This window comes from Grammomys surdaster, unplaced genomic scaffold (assembly GCF_004785775.1).
Source record: "Grammomys surdaster isolate TR1022 unplaced genomic scaffold, NIH_TR_1.0 164, whole genome shotgun sequence".
Classification (NCBI taxonomy): domain Eukaryota; kingdom Metazoa; phylum Chordata; class Mammalia; order Rodentia; family Muridae; genus Grammomys; species Grammomys surdaster.
Genome location: NW_021604612.1, coordinates 5,933,739 through 5,945,348, shown reverse-complemented (window position 1 = coordinate 5,945,348; position 11,610 = coordinate 5,933,739). Strand labels below are relative to the sequence as shown.

The 11,610-nt window shown below is 52.2% G+C and overlaps 1 protein-coding gene across 2 annotated transcripts in view; it reads right to left on the bottom strand.

Annotated features, from left to right (window-relative positions):
- Window positions 1–4,589: 4,589 nt before the first annotated feature.
- The window catches only part of Fbxo21 (F-box protein 21), a 35,981-nt gene continuing 28,960 nt past the window's right edge, over window positions 4,590–11,610 (bottom strand). For both annotated transcript variants that reach the window (XM_028765434.1, XM_028765433.1), the window contains exon 12: window positions 4,590–6,634. In XM_028765434.1, the coding sequence (XP_028621267.1) occupies window positions 6,447–6,634 (188 nt within the window). In that variant the 3' untranslated portion in view covers window positions 4,590–6,446. The remainder of the gene's footprint in view (window positions 6,635–11,610) is intronic.

Below are 11,610 nucleotides of genomic sequence, written 5' to 3'. Positions count from 1 at the left end.
TGATGTTTCATTTTTAAGGGACAGCAATAATATCCCCAGATAAATATGTGCTGTTGGAAGCTTCAGGGCCTTAGAGGACACTGTCCACAGAAAGGTGAGCAGGTACCTGTCTCTCTGCCTTCCATCTGTGCTGTGCAGGGCACAGGAGACACAGCAACGTGAAGCGGCCAACCCAGGCTTCTCCGGAGTCACCGGGAGAGGATATGGAAACTTACCTCGCCCCCACATTCTCATCCCCACAGAGGAACTTGGGTTCCCTGGAGGGAACAGCAGAGCCCTGGCCATGCGACCATCTGGCAGGATGCCTGGTTTGTCCTGCACACTCTGCCTCCCTCCTGGCTGTGTTCCCAGCTCAAGGCTCCCCTCCTGGCAGGTCACCAGGCACTGGGTCTTAATGAGCTCCACGGGGGCCGATGTTGTTTGTTGGCCTTCATCTTCCTTTGCCAGGATGGTGATGATGAGGAGTCTCTCACTGTGAGAAAGTCCTGCAAGGCAGTCAGTCGCCTGTGTGCCCTCACCCTCACACCACGGGTTTGTTTCTAGTACCCCGTGTGTAGCACTGCCCTGGTCTATGCGGCTAGCTCTGGGATTCCCGGCCTCCCACTTCATAGAACGGCCCTGCTCATCTGAGAGCCAGGAAAGAATGCTTTCTTCTCGGCAGCATCATCATACCCTCCCTCCCCAGCTCTGAGCAGGGGGAATACGTGATACATGGTACTTATCTGAAGCCTTTTACTGAGTGGGGAGAACTCACAGGAGGAAAGTCTCCATAAACAATACCTTTGCCCATCGGTGACTAAGCTGTCAACCTGAGAGACCAAAGGAATCAACAGGTCAGCCTCTGAACACCTTGGGTTGGCAGCGTCTGATCCCTGGAAAATTAAAATGGTGTCGCACACACATAGTCCCTGGCCTGTCCCAAAGTGTGTGAGTCTACCTTTCCGTGTGTTTCACTAACAACCAAATTGTCCCCACTCCAGCTGTGTCACAGAACCAAGGGCACCTTCGTGAGGAGGATGGCTTGATCTTAGCCATCCCCAAGAAGATGGGGTGTTCAAACAGACAGACCAGGAGAGCTGTGAGCAGCGGCTGGTGCGGGCACCACGCAGAGCTGGGCTGAGCCCTGAGCCCTGTCTCTCGGGCGTTGTGCCCTCCCAGGTTAAATTCCTCAGCCTCTCCAAGCCTTCACTTCCTTTCGTGTGACCTGGAAGAACACCAAGTACATCCATCCGTGTTGAATGTCACCACAGCACAGGGTCCACGTGCTTCCCGCTGGTGTCCAGTCACACACAGGATAATAGAATGACTTTACAGAACATTCTACAAGTGTTCACCCGTGCTCCCTGTGTCAACATGTGTGCCAAGCAGCACTCTCACGAGGCTAGCCCATTTGTGCTCTGAGAGTGAAGACTGTTAAGTTCTTTGCTGGTGAAATTACTGAGACCTGGGCTGGAGAGATGGCTCAGCGGCTAAGCGCACTGACTGCTCCTCCAGAGGTCCTGAGTTCAATTCCCAGCAAACACATGGTGGCTCACAACCATCTGTAATGGGATCGGATGCCCTCTACATACTAAGTTTGTGGTCTGTGGGTTTCACTCCAGCTGCATTTAGTTTTTTGAGAAACATTTTAAAGTATACTTATGTACGTATGTATTTACGTGTGAATGTATTTGTGTACACGTGTGTGTATAAGTGTATGTGTGCGTATGACAGAGAGACAGAGGGAGAGTATCTGTGTGTGTACACACATGCATGCGTGTTTTGTGTGTTTGCAAGTCTGCGTGTGTGTATATATGTGTAAGTCAAGTCTGTGTGTGTGTGTTTATATATATGTGTGTGTGTGTGTGTGTGTGTGTGTGTAAGTCAGAGAACAGCCTGTGGGCATCTCTTCTTCCAGCATGTACGTCTAGGTGGAACTCATGTCTCTAGGATTGATAGCCCTTAGGACTAAGCACTCGATGGCCCTTCAAGTTTTCAATATTGACTCAGTGAGACAGACATCAGCTGTCCCCCCTTGGCACTTGCAGGCAGAGGTCACATTCCCAGTGGGACAGGAGCACCCTCAGCGGAGAAATGTTCTTAAGAACATCTCAGCAGGAACCATTTGTGACAGAGATCGAGGCTGGGCTGGAACATGGGAGTTTCACAGGGACTCATGGCATGGAGGTCCCGTGGCTAAGACGGGAACAAGTATCCATCGATGGACATGTGGAAGAACGGTGTCCCCTGTCATAAATGTGGTCCTTCCCCGGCTGTGATCACATGATGCTGAATGAAAGAAGCCAGATACAGAAGGCCTCGGGGCCAACATTCCAGATACAAATGTCCACAGGAACGGAGAGCAGCAGTCAGGGCTGAGGAGGGGGGAGGGGCACCATCACAAGGAAAGTGGCCAGAAGGAGTGGTGGCTTTGTATCGTGTACTCTGTGCTGAGACAGGGAATCAGCTTGCTGTTCATCAACAGAGGAGCAGATGAAGGAAGTGCACAAGGCATACAGACACGCTAGCACATCAGACCTAGAGGGGGCAAGGTGATCTCCGGGCTGCAGCGGCTTGGGAAACACAGTTCAAGTGATCATTTTACCCTGGCTGCTATTGGCTGAGGGGGAAAACATTCCATCATGGAGAGAGTGCAGCACAAGGCCAACGAGGAGGCTGGAACATCCCTGGATGAGAACTCCGGGTACCATTTATGCAGGTTATCTGATGAACAATTAGAGATCTCAGAGTGTCACTCGCAAGAGTGACAGCGTGTGGTGGTGACGTGGCCCCCATGCTGGTGGCAGGTTGATGTGACACTTACAAAAGACTGTGATACTCACAAAGGACGGAGTACTGGCGTGGCCCCCTAAACTGGCCATCTTTAATGCTAGCTGCCCTGCTGTGGAGCATGCAGGGGTGACCTGTGGCAGCTACCACGAAGCACCCTCACAGGCCGCAGGAGGCCAGTCCTGATCCATTCACAAGGACCTCTAGACATGTCGATCCACCCTTACTTTCTTCAAACTGGATAGGGAGAAGACCTCGGGGTGGGGGTGGGGGGAGGACCCTTGGCAGTCACCTCCCTAAGCCTGGGTCTCCAGGTACCAGGCCATCCCCCTCCCCAGCAACTCCAAAGCAAGGGGGCACACAAGTGCTATGGTATTTGGAACACGGCGATTTTTGGGCCTATTTACTACAGAATTATATCAGTATTAGCCTGGTATAATTGTCACTGATGTTCTAGTTGTACAGAATTTTTACCCATGGAAGGGAATGTTCTCAAACCCCCAGGCTTCGGGATGCTCAGAATGGGGGTAGGGGGACAGTAAGAAGGCTGTGAAGGGCTGGGCTTGATGGTTTTTCTATCCGCCCACCTACCCAAACAACGGGGCCTAGGTTTACACACACAGCAGGACCTTACCCTCACCAGGGCCTAATACAGCAGCAGCCTGCCTCCAGGCAGCCTTCAGTGGGGCCATCATGCCTCTAAAACCAAAGGCAAGCAAGTGATGTCACCCAGCGCTGGCCAGGCATTTGGTGATCTGGCTCTGCCGGCCACATGGGCAGGAGGCTGTTTAGGCCAGGCAGTACCTTCCACAAGACAGTACACCCATGACAACCGTCAGCATCCTCCAATAAAGAGCCCAGTGGCAACCTGGCCTCTTGATTTTGCCCCCATACATATTCCTTCCTTCCGTGCAAACAAAGCCAGATAAACGGATAGCATGGGCCACACCTGGATGGTAACATCCACAGATGCTTTTAAAGGAAGTCTTGGCCCTCCAGTCCCCCACCTCCACTTCTTGTCTGGAATAAAGCAAACAAACAGCTGTCTTTATAGAAAGGGGACCTGGGGCTGGCCTGGCTCCATTTAATACGGCAAGGAAGATGGAAACACTTCCAAATGAGAGCGGAAGCCATCTGTGCAACACTGTCCGCAATGGTGCTCTGAGATCGAAACAACGCCCTTGCTAACTAGGGAGACAGGGGTGGACCAGCTTTCAACAGCTTCCTCCTGAATACCGCTGCAGACACTGGACCTGGGGCGCTAGCCACGAGTATGTGGGTGTGTGCACTGGGCAAGTTCTAGGTCCGACTGGGGAAGACGTGTCCTCCTGTCTGGCTTCTTTGGCTAGCAGCAGTGACAACAGAGGCCACTGTCCTGGCTGTCCCTCCTTGAATGCGCAGTTCTCCTTTGGCAGACAGAAGGCGTCCTCATCTGACAGCTGGACACTTCCAGCTGTTCCCAGGGCCCAGAAAGTCTGCACTCAGCAAGACATTTGTCAAATATTAGAAGAAAACTAAAGTCAGCTATTTTTTTTTTCTTCCACCTTGTTCAGGAGAGAGACCCTGCTTTGTCCTTACTTGCTACTGAATGAAAGCGGGCAGGCCACTGGCACAGTTTCTCTCGTTAAGTTCGTTTATTAATTGTTGTACAAAAAAAACAAAAATCAAAAAAAACAAACAAAAGACCCAAAAAAACCCCCAAAAAACAAAAAACAAAAAACCCTTGGCATTCATTAGAAGTTGCTATAACCAAATATTTAGTATTTTAACATTGTGAAAGTTCTACTTTTTGTAACAGGGTTTTTGAAAATGGAGAAAACTTTTGGAAAAATCTTTAAAAAGAAACTTATGATTTATTAGAGTACAGGATCCAAAACACATTTTTAGAAAAATATAAAGTGCCCAAATACCAACTTACACCGGTGATATAGGCTCCCTCAGCCAAACGAAGCCTTCGTGAAGAAACACATTTAAAAACAGTCTAGGTACATATTTACAGTCGGGTCAGGGAGGGAAGCCATCTTTCTCAGCTTTGACGTTTCTCTACAGAAAAAAGGAAATCAAAGCAGAAACCCAGCAATGGCAACTCCCAGCATGCTCCACAGCTGCTCGCTACTGGGATGCAAGCCTGCGAGTCCTCCTGGGTTGCTTCTCACCTTTAAATGAGTAGGTGTAAAATCCCCAGACCTCAGGCAGATGCTCTGAGTAGCTAAATTTCCAAATGCAAGTTCAAACCCACCTCTGACTGGTTCTGACTGGTGAGGTACAGACTGGACAGGAACCTTTTCAAGTACAAGAGTCTCAGGCTTCCCATCCTTCTAGAGACTGCCTCATCAGTGGTCTGCCTCAGTCATCCCGGGACGGTGGAGGGCAATGGAGGAGGGAGCGCGCATTTGGATCGGTGTGAGGATACACATGCGGAAGGCAGGCAGGCAGGCAAGGCTGGCAGGCAGCCCCCTACAGCTCCGCTCACTAGAGCGACAGCATTTTAAATGTAGGACAGACGTGTCATTGGCCTGATGGGTAGTTACCTAAGGGACTGCTTGTCTGAGGACCAGGTGGCACCCGCTAGGATCTGGTAAAGGCTTGGTCCTTTCACACTTGTGGACAGCATCAGGCAGAAGCCAGGGGTGACCTGAGGCTAGACCTCAGCCAGGAGTCAGGATCTCATCCTGGAGCCTTCAGACTGACAGCGTAAAGCCCGAAGCATGCACTCCTCTTCCCATAAGCCCAACACTCTCAAAATGACTCAAAGGAGTGACAGGGAACACAGAGCCTGTCTCCCTGGGCGAGGCTTCCTCAGGTCATTCTCCTGATCAGAAGAACAGACCTGTTCTCTTGGTTTGGGGACTGGGAGGGACAAGTTTGAAGAGCAATTTTCATTCGAAATGCAGGCCTTACTACTGAAGCGGGCCCATGAGCAACCTAAGATCCACTCGTGATCCTGTAGAAGATTCCTAACGTTAAACATGGAGTAGTCATCTTGAAAGAGCAGCTGGTGAACGAGAGAGCTTCCCTCGGGAAGGCCATTGCTGCACATCTGCTCAGAGAACCAATGGGACAAGACAGAAGCTCACAACAGGCAGAAATGTGCACAGACCCAGCAGGAGAGGGAGATACTGTCCTTCTCCCAATTTAAATTAAAAAGAAAAAAGGAACACTTGAAATCTGTGTTTCTGTATTAGCAAAAAACCGAACCGTGACCATCCCGACTCCCGACTCCACGCCTTCCTGCGAGTATAACCCAGCACAAGGCAGAGGCGGCGGCCCTCCCTCAGCGGCCTGTGTTCCAGATGAGGAGACATGGCCCCGACTGTCCAGCGGGAGGGACGCTGACACAAGGTAGATGGAGACAGGGATGGGAAGGGGGTGAGAGGACAGAGTGGACGGTGAGACCTCATGAAGACAGAATGTCACACACTGTCACCACGGGACAAGCAGACGAGCCATGCCACTGGACACGGTGCCTTTCGACTGGTTCACTAGTGTAGCGGAGAGCAACGCTGTCTGTGGCTGGAGGAGCACACACCATCTAAAGTGGGGAGGCAGCCAGGCTGCTGGTGACGTGGCTGTCCTGTGCTGACTCCAGGGGCAGCACTCGTCCTTCAGGAATCCTGTTCCCCTAGAAGGTAGCAGCAGCGGCAGCAGCAGCAGCACAGAGGTGACACCCCCAGAGTTTACTCGGCCGTGTCCTCCTTTGCACTGTAAATGTTCTGCACTGTCTCGTACACAAACTCCAGGTCCTCGGGGTACCGGATCTCCAGCTCCGCATTTGGGATGTAGTGTGTACCTGTGAACTCTGAGAAGTAGCGCCCCACATCTGGGTGCGAGATCTCCTGAGGCTCCACGTTGTACTCCAGGTTTTCTGTTGGCAAAGAGGCAGCAGACACCGCTGTTAGCATTTCGCTTTCCCAGTGGCGCTCTGCTGAAATCCTTCTGCTGCCCCTGCCGGGGGAACTTTAGTAACAGAGTGAAAGTTACCAGCAGGGGTGTTCTGGTGTTACAGGTATTACTCAAATGCAGAGGTGGCAGCCAGGGGGAGGGAGCAACAGTGGCACAGGTCCCCTTCCCTGTGGCTCTGCTCAGAAGACCTATCTTTCTATTCTCTGAGAGAGACGTTTGGCTCTGAGACTTCCAGTGGCACCTTTGGGATACTCTTTGCACCCCTCATCTGGCTTAGCAAAGACCTGGAGCACAGAGTAGACGCTCGTCACCTGCACATCCGCCATCCTCCCTTGTCAGAACCAGTTGGTCCTTAGTCTCAAACCTGCCACCCTGTGCACAGAGAAGAGTCCTGGCCACACAGCAACCGTTCTCCAACTGAGTCCTCCCTTGGGGCAGCACCTCCTGGGTGAGCTGGTGGCTGCAGCTGCACCCACACCCTGCTTGGTCCCTAGGACACAGCCTGTCTGCATCCTTCCCTATCTTGACTTCGCCACTGGAGAAAGGGACAGGGCACATAAATAGAGGAGCAGATCTTCCAGGCGCCACAGGGAAAAGACCATAGCCCTTCCTCATGGCCCGGCATCAGAGGACAGGGGACCACAAGGCCCCATTGCTGTGAAAGTCCTGCCAAGAGAGGAGCTGCCCACACGGAATCCGCAGGACTTGTCCCCAGGCTGGGGCACGGGCACAACCCTGCTCTAAAGTTACTTTAGGTAAGTGGGTCCCGAGCAAGGCTTGCCACAAGCAGCACACAGGACAGCCCAGACACCCAGAGGCCTGGAGCCAGGGCTGTTCCTGATGCTTGTCTCCGTGAGGTCGATTGTGGCCAACCACAGATATTTCCGTTTAACCACAGGTCTGGAGGATCTGGGGAAACTGTTGGGGCAGCATCTTCAGAACGGGTTAGGGACATGCCCGTGAAGAGTCACACTGTTGGGAGATTGTCAACACATTAAGACACTAGTATGGAGGCAGGAGCATGACTGCAGACCAGGAGAGAGGACACCGGGTCAGAAACAGTGGCCCTGAGAAAACACCAGGAGGTCTAGCACTTTTGGCTGCATGGTACTTTTGAGTTTGGGGCTTACTCTGGCCAGGCCCTGGGTAGCCTCAGTGCACTGCCATCCTGGCCTCACCCTACAGGAGGGACTGCTGAGGGCTCTGGCTGGGTCAGACCCAGCACCGTAGAGCTGAGGGGACATGTATGTGCATGGAAGGGCTCAGTGGCCTACACTAGTGGCCTACCCTGTCTGCTCGCAATCAGCGGTGACAGCCGTGTCAGTGTCTTCATGTTCGCACTCTTTCAGGCCCCTCAGCGACTATTTCACAGGCTAGCTGCTGAGGCCTCATGCCCCACAGAAACACCACAGAGAGCAGAGAGCCATGGACCTCTAAGGCCCTCTAAGAAAAGAAAGCCCTTGCCCTCAAAAAGCAGGTCTGCCACTGCAGGCAGGACAGGTGACGGTAAAACCAATCAGTTCTACTGGGACTTTTGATTCCTGCTTTGAGGCTAATCTGTTTAGTGCAGTACAGGTTGACGGGAAGCTAAACTCCCCAAAGTCTGAAGGCATTTCTGTGGTTAGCTCTGAGAGCTGCCCTGGGCTGCAGAGGGAATTCAGGGGTACTGCTGAGCGCTCACAGGGTACAGAGCTGCCCTGGGCTGCAGAGGGAATTCAGGGGTACTGCTGAGCGCTCACAGGGTACAGAGCTGCCCTGGGCTGCAATGGGAATTCAGGGGTACTGCTGAGCGCTCACAGGGTACAGGTCCCACCACAGGGAGTTGCCTTGTCCAGTGCTCATCTGCTCAGGTGAGACACCCCGCTCTACACAACTCCTGTACCTGCACAGCCCTGGCCATGGGGACTCTCTCTAGGTGCCAAACAGTGGCCTGTGCAGGGAGTTCTCAGCTTCTGCATGCCTGGAGGAGGGGAAGGAGAGGGAGAGGGGTAAACAGCTTTGTGGGGACATCACAGCCAGGTAGCTACTGCAGGCTTCTGAATATGGCTTCTAGTAACAGGCTGCTCTGGAAAGCCGAGACAAGAACAGTGGCTAACAGTACACGCTCTGGGCTGCCCGTCCCCATCTCCAGCTGGTCTCAGTGCCCTGGCCTGCTGGCCCTCGGAGAACATAGTCTGTTCTTCAGTGCTGGGGAACTGAACTCAGGGTCTCGTGCTTGCTGAGTGATTGTTCTACACTCAAGCTGCATCCCAGCCAGATTTTATGTCTACTTTGAGACTAAGCTGCCCAGGCTGGCCTCAAACTAACGCTCCTGCCACCTCCTGAGTGTGGGGATCACAGCTGTTCACCCCTAAGCACAGAGCCGAAACAAGCGTCTCACAGGAGCAGAGAGTGAAGAGGCCTGTGGCCGTGCATCTGGAGGGGACGCGCCACCTGATACGCCTCTGAAATCTAGCACTCTAAGAAGCACAGCGTGGCAGCTCTCACGAGAACTGTCTTTCGTATTTCATATCAAGTCTGTAGCTTCCTGCTACTCCATGGACACACTCAGAGATACCACCTGGGGGCCGAGCCTGGCACATCCCTCTTTGGGGGACAGTGGCACATCCTGCATACTGGAGTTTGGTATTTATCTCTGTTGCTATCTACACCAAGTGCGCACTGAGCATTTATCTGCATTCTGAAGATCTCTACTCCACCGTTTTACAGAGAGCACAGACCTCTCGGTACTAAGTACGATGTCTCTAGTCGAAGGGTTGTGGGGTGGAGCCACCAGAAGAGTGCACGCTCGAGATGTTACACTGAAATGACTCAGTGGGCAAAGGCACTTGTCACCAACCTGAAGACCTCAGTTTGGCCCCTAGGGCCCACACGGTGGGGAGGACTGACCCCCCACAAGCTGCCTCCCATCTCTTCCTGCCTGTCACAGTCCGTGCCCACCTCACCACACAGAATCCAAACAAGAGAAAGCTACATGGCCCCTGAAACAACCAACTGTCACCCATGTGCAGACTGCTCAGGGCTGAAGTGGAAGAGCAGCGTACGATGTGACAGGAGTTACAGAAGGAGACGTGCCATCCAGCTACGGCTCCTGTGTTCAAAGACACACTAAGACATCACCGGCCTTCCGAGAGGAGCATTCCCGGCACACGGTGGCACCTCAGCAGCAGCCATGAAGTAAGGGGCAGGAGCCAACAAAGGCTGTGCAGTGCTCCCCCTGGTGGCAGCAGGGTGTCACACACAATTCTGACATTCAAAGTTGCCACCCATGCATGGACAGCTATGGACAAGAAAGTCGTCATCGGGGGCTGGTGAGATGGCTCAGTGGTTAAGAGCACTGACTGCACTTCCAGAGGTCACGAGTTCAAATCCCAGCAACCACATGGTGGCTAACAACCATCTGCAATGATATCTGATGCCCTCTTGTGGGGTGTCTGAAGACAGCTACAGTGTACTTACATATAATAAATAAATAAAAAAATTTAAAAAAAAAAAAAAAAAAAAAAAAAAAAGAAAGTCGTCATCACTAACGGCCTCAACTTGGGAAACTAGAGTCACTGACAATTAGATCTCAAGAAAAACAAGCAATACAAAAAAAATTAACCCAGATATCCTCAAAGGGAAACCTAAGGAAGTAGCTTAAAAATGTAGCTCGCTGGCCACTGAGACAGCCCGGCGGGTAAGAGTGCCTGCTGTAAGTCTGAGGACCTAAGTCTGCTTCCAGCATCTGTGTGGGCAGCTCAACAAAAATCCCTCCAGCTCTGGAGGACCAGCAACTCTGGCCTCTGCAGGCACTGCATGTCCACACGCCCAGCCATACATAATTAAATACAAATACATATACACATAATTAAAAGCAAAATAAAGTCTTTTTAAAAACACAGCTGCTCAGACCCTTGAGCTGGCTCAGTGGGTAAGAGCATGGCTGTGTAAAACGGAGGACCCACACAGAGGAGAGAAGAACCAACTCCTAATGCTGTTTCAGCCTCCAGCACATGCTTGGGACACTATACCCCATGCTCATGGCTCACACACACACACAATAACAATAATTTTTAAAAGAAAAAAAAAACATTAAAAATCTAGCTCGTCAAAGTCTCCATCCTATGGCCATGGGCTGTGAGCATCCAACTGTTCTCAAAGACTATAGCACAGGACTCTGGTGGGGAGGGAGTAGGGAGGGAGGCACAGGAAAAGCAGCTCCCGTCTCTGGGCAGGTGCAGCAGACACTCCTCAAGCACAGTACTCCTGAGTCAGCATGGACCAAGTGCTACGGTAAACTGCAGTGTCACAGGTCTCTGGGGAATGACATTCACAGGACACAGTGTGACCCCATGGACTTCCTGTCAACTACAGAAGGGAGTTACCTAGGGTTGAACTCTACATCACCTGGTGTGGGCCATCCCCAGTTCCTCTGGGTGAGGTGGCCTGTGAGGTGGTGATGCCCATGTAGTCAGGCCTCAGACTTCTGCCGGATCACAGAGACAGTGAAGGAAAGGAGTCAGTGAGACAAACCAGAAGAGCAGACAACCATGGCAACCAACAACAAGTCTTGGTGCAGGAGAATGAGATGGACAGCGAGTTCTCCAGTGCCAGGCTCTGCAGAGGGAGTGAACCACAGTGGGAACTGCGGAGCCGAGCCTGTCACACCGCAGACGGCTGCCCTGTGACACTGCACAATGAGGAAGCTGGGGAACACCAGCTGTTAGTTATGTGGTTTAGTGTTGCTGCAGCTCTAGTGCGCCACAAGGCAGGATCTGGTAATGTTCCTTCAAACACTGGCAAAAAGTCCACATCTCTATTCACTGACAAAACAACCAGACAAGGAACCCACTGGCAGCAAACAGGGCACCGTGTGGACAGTGTCTCCAGGAGCAGGCAGGGAGGAATATGAGGAGCACCGTGTGGACAGTGTCTGCAGGAGCAGGCAGGGAGGAG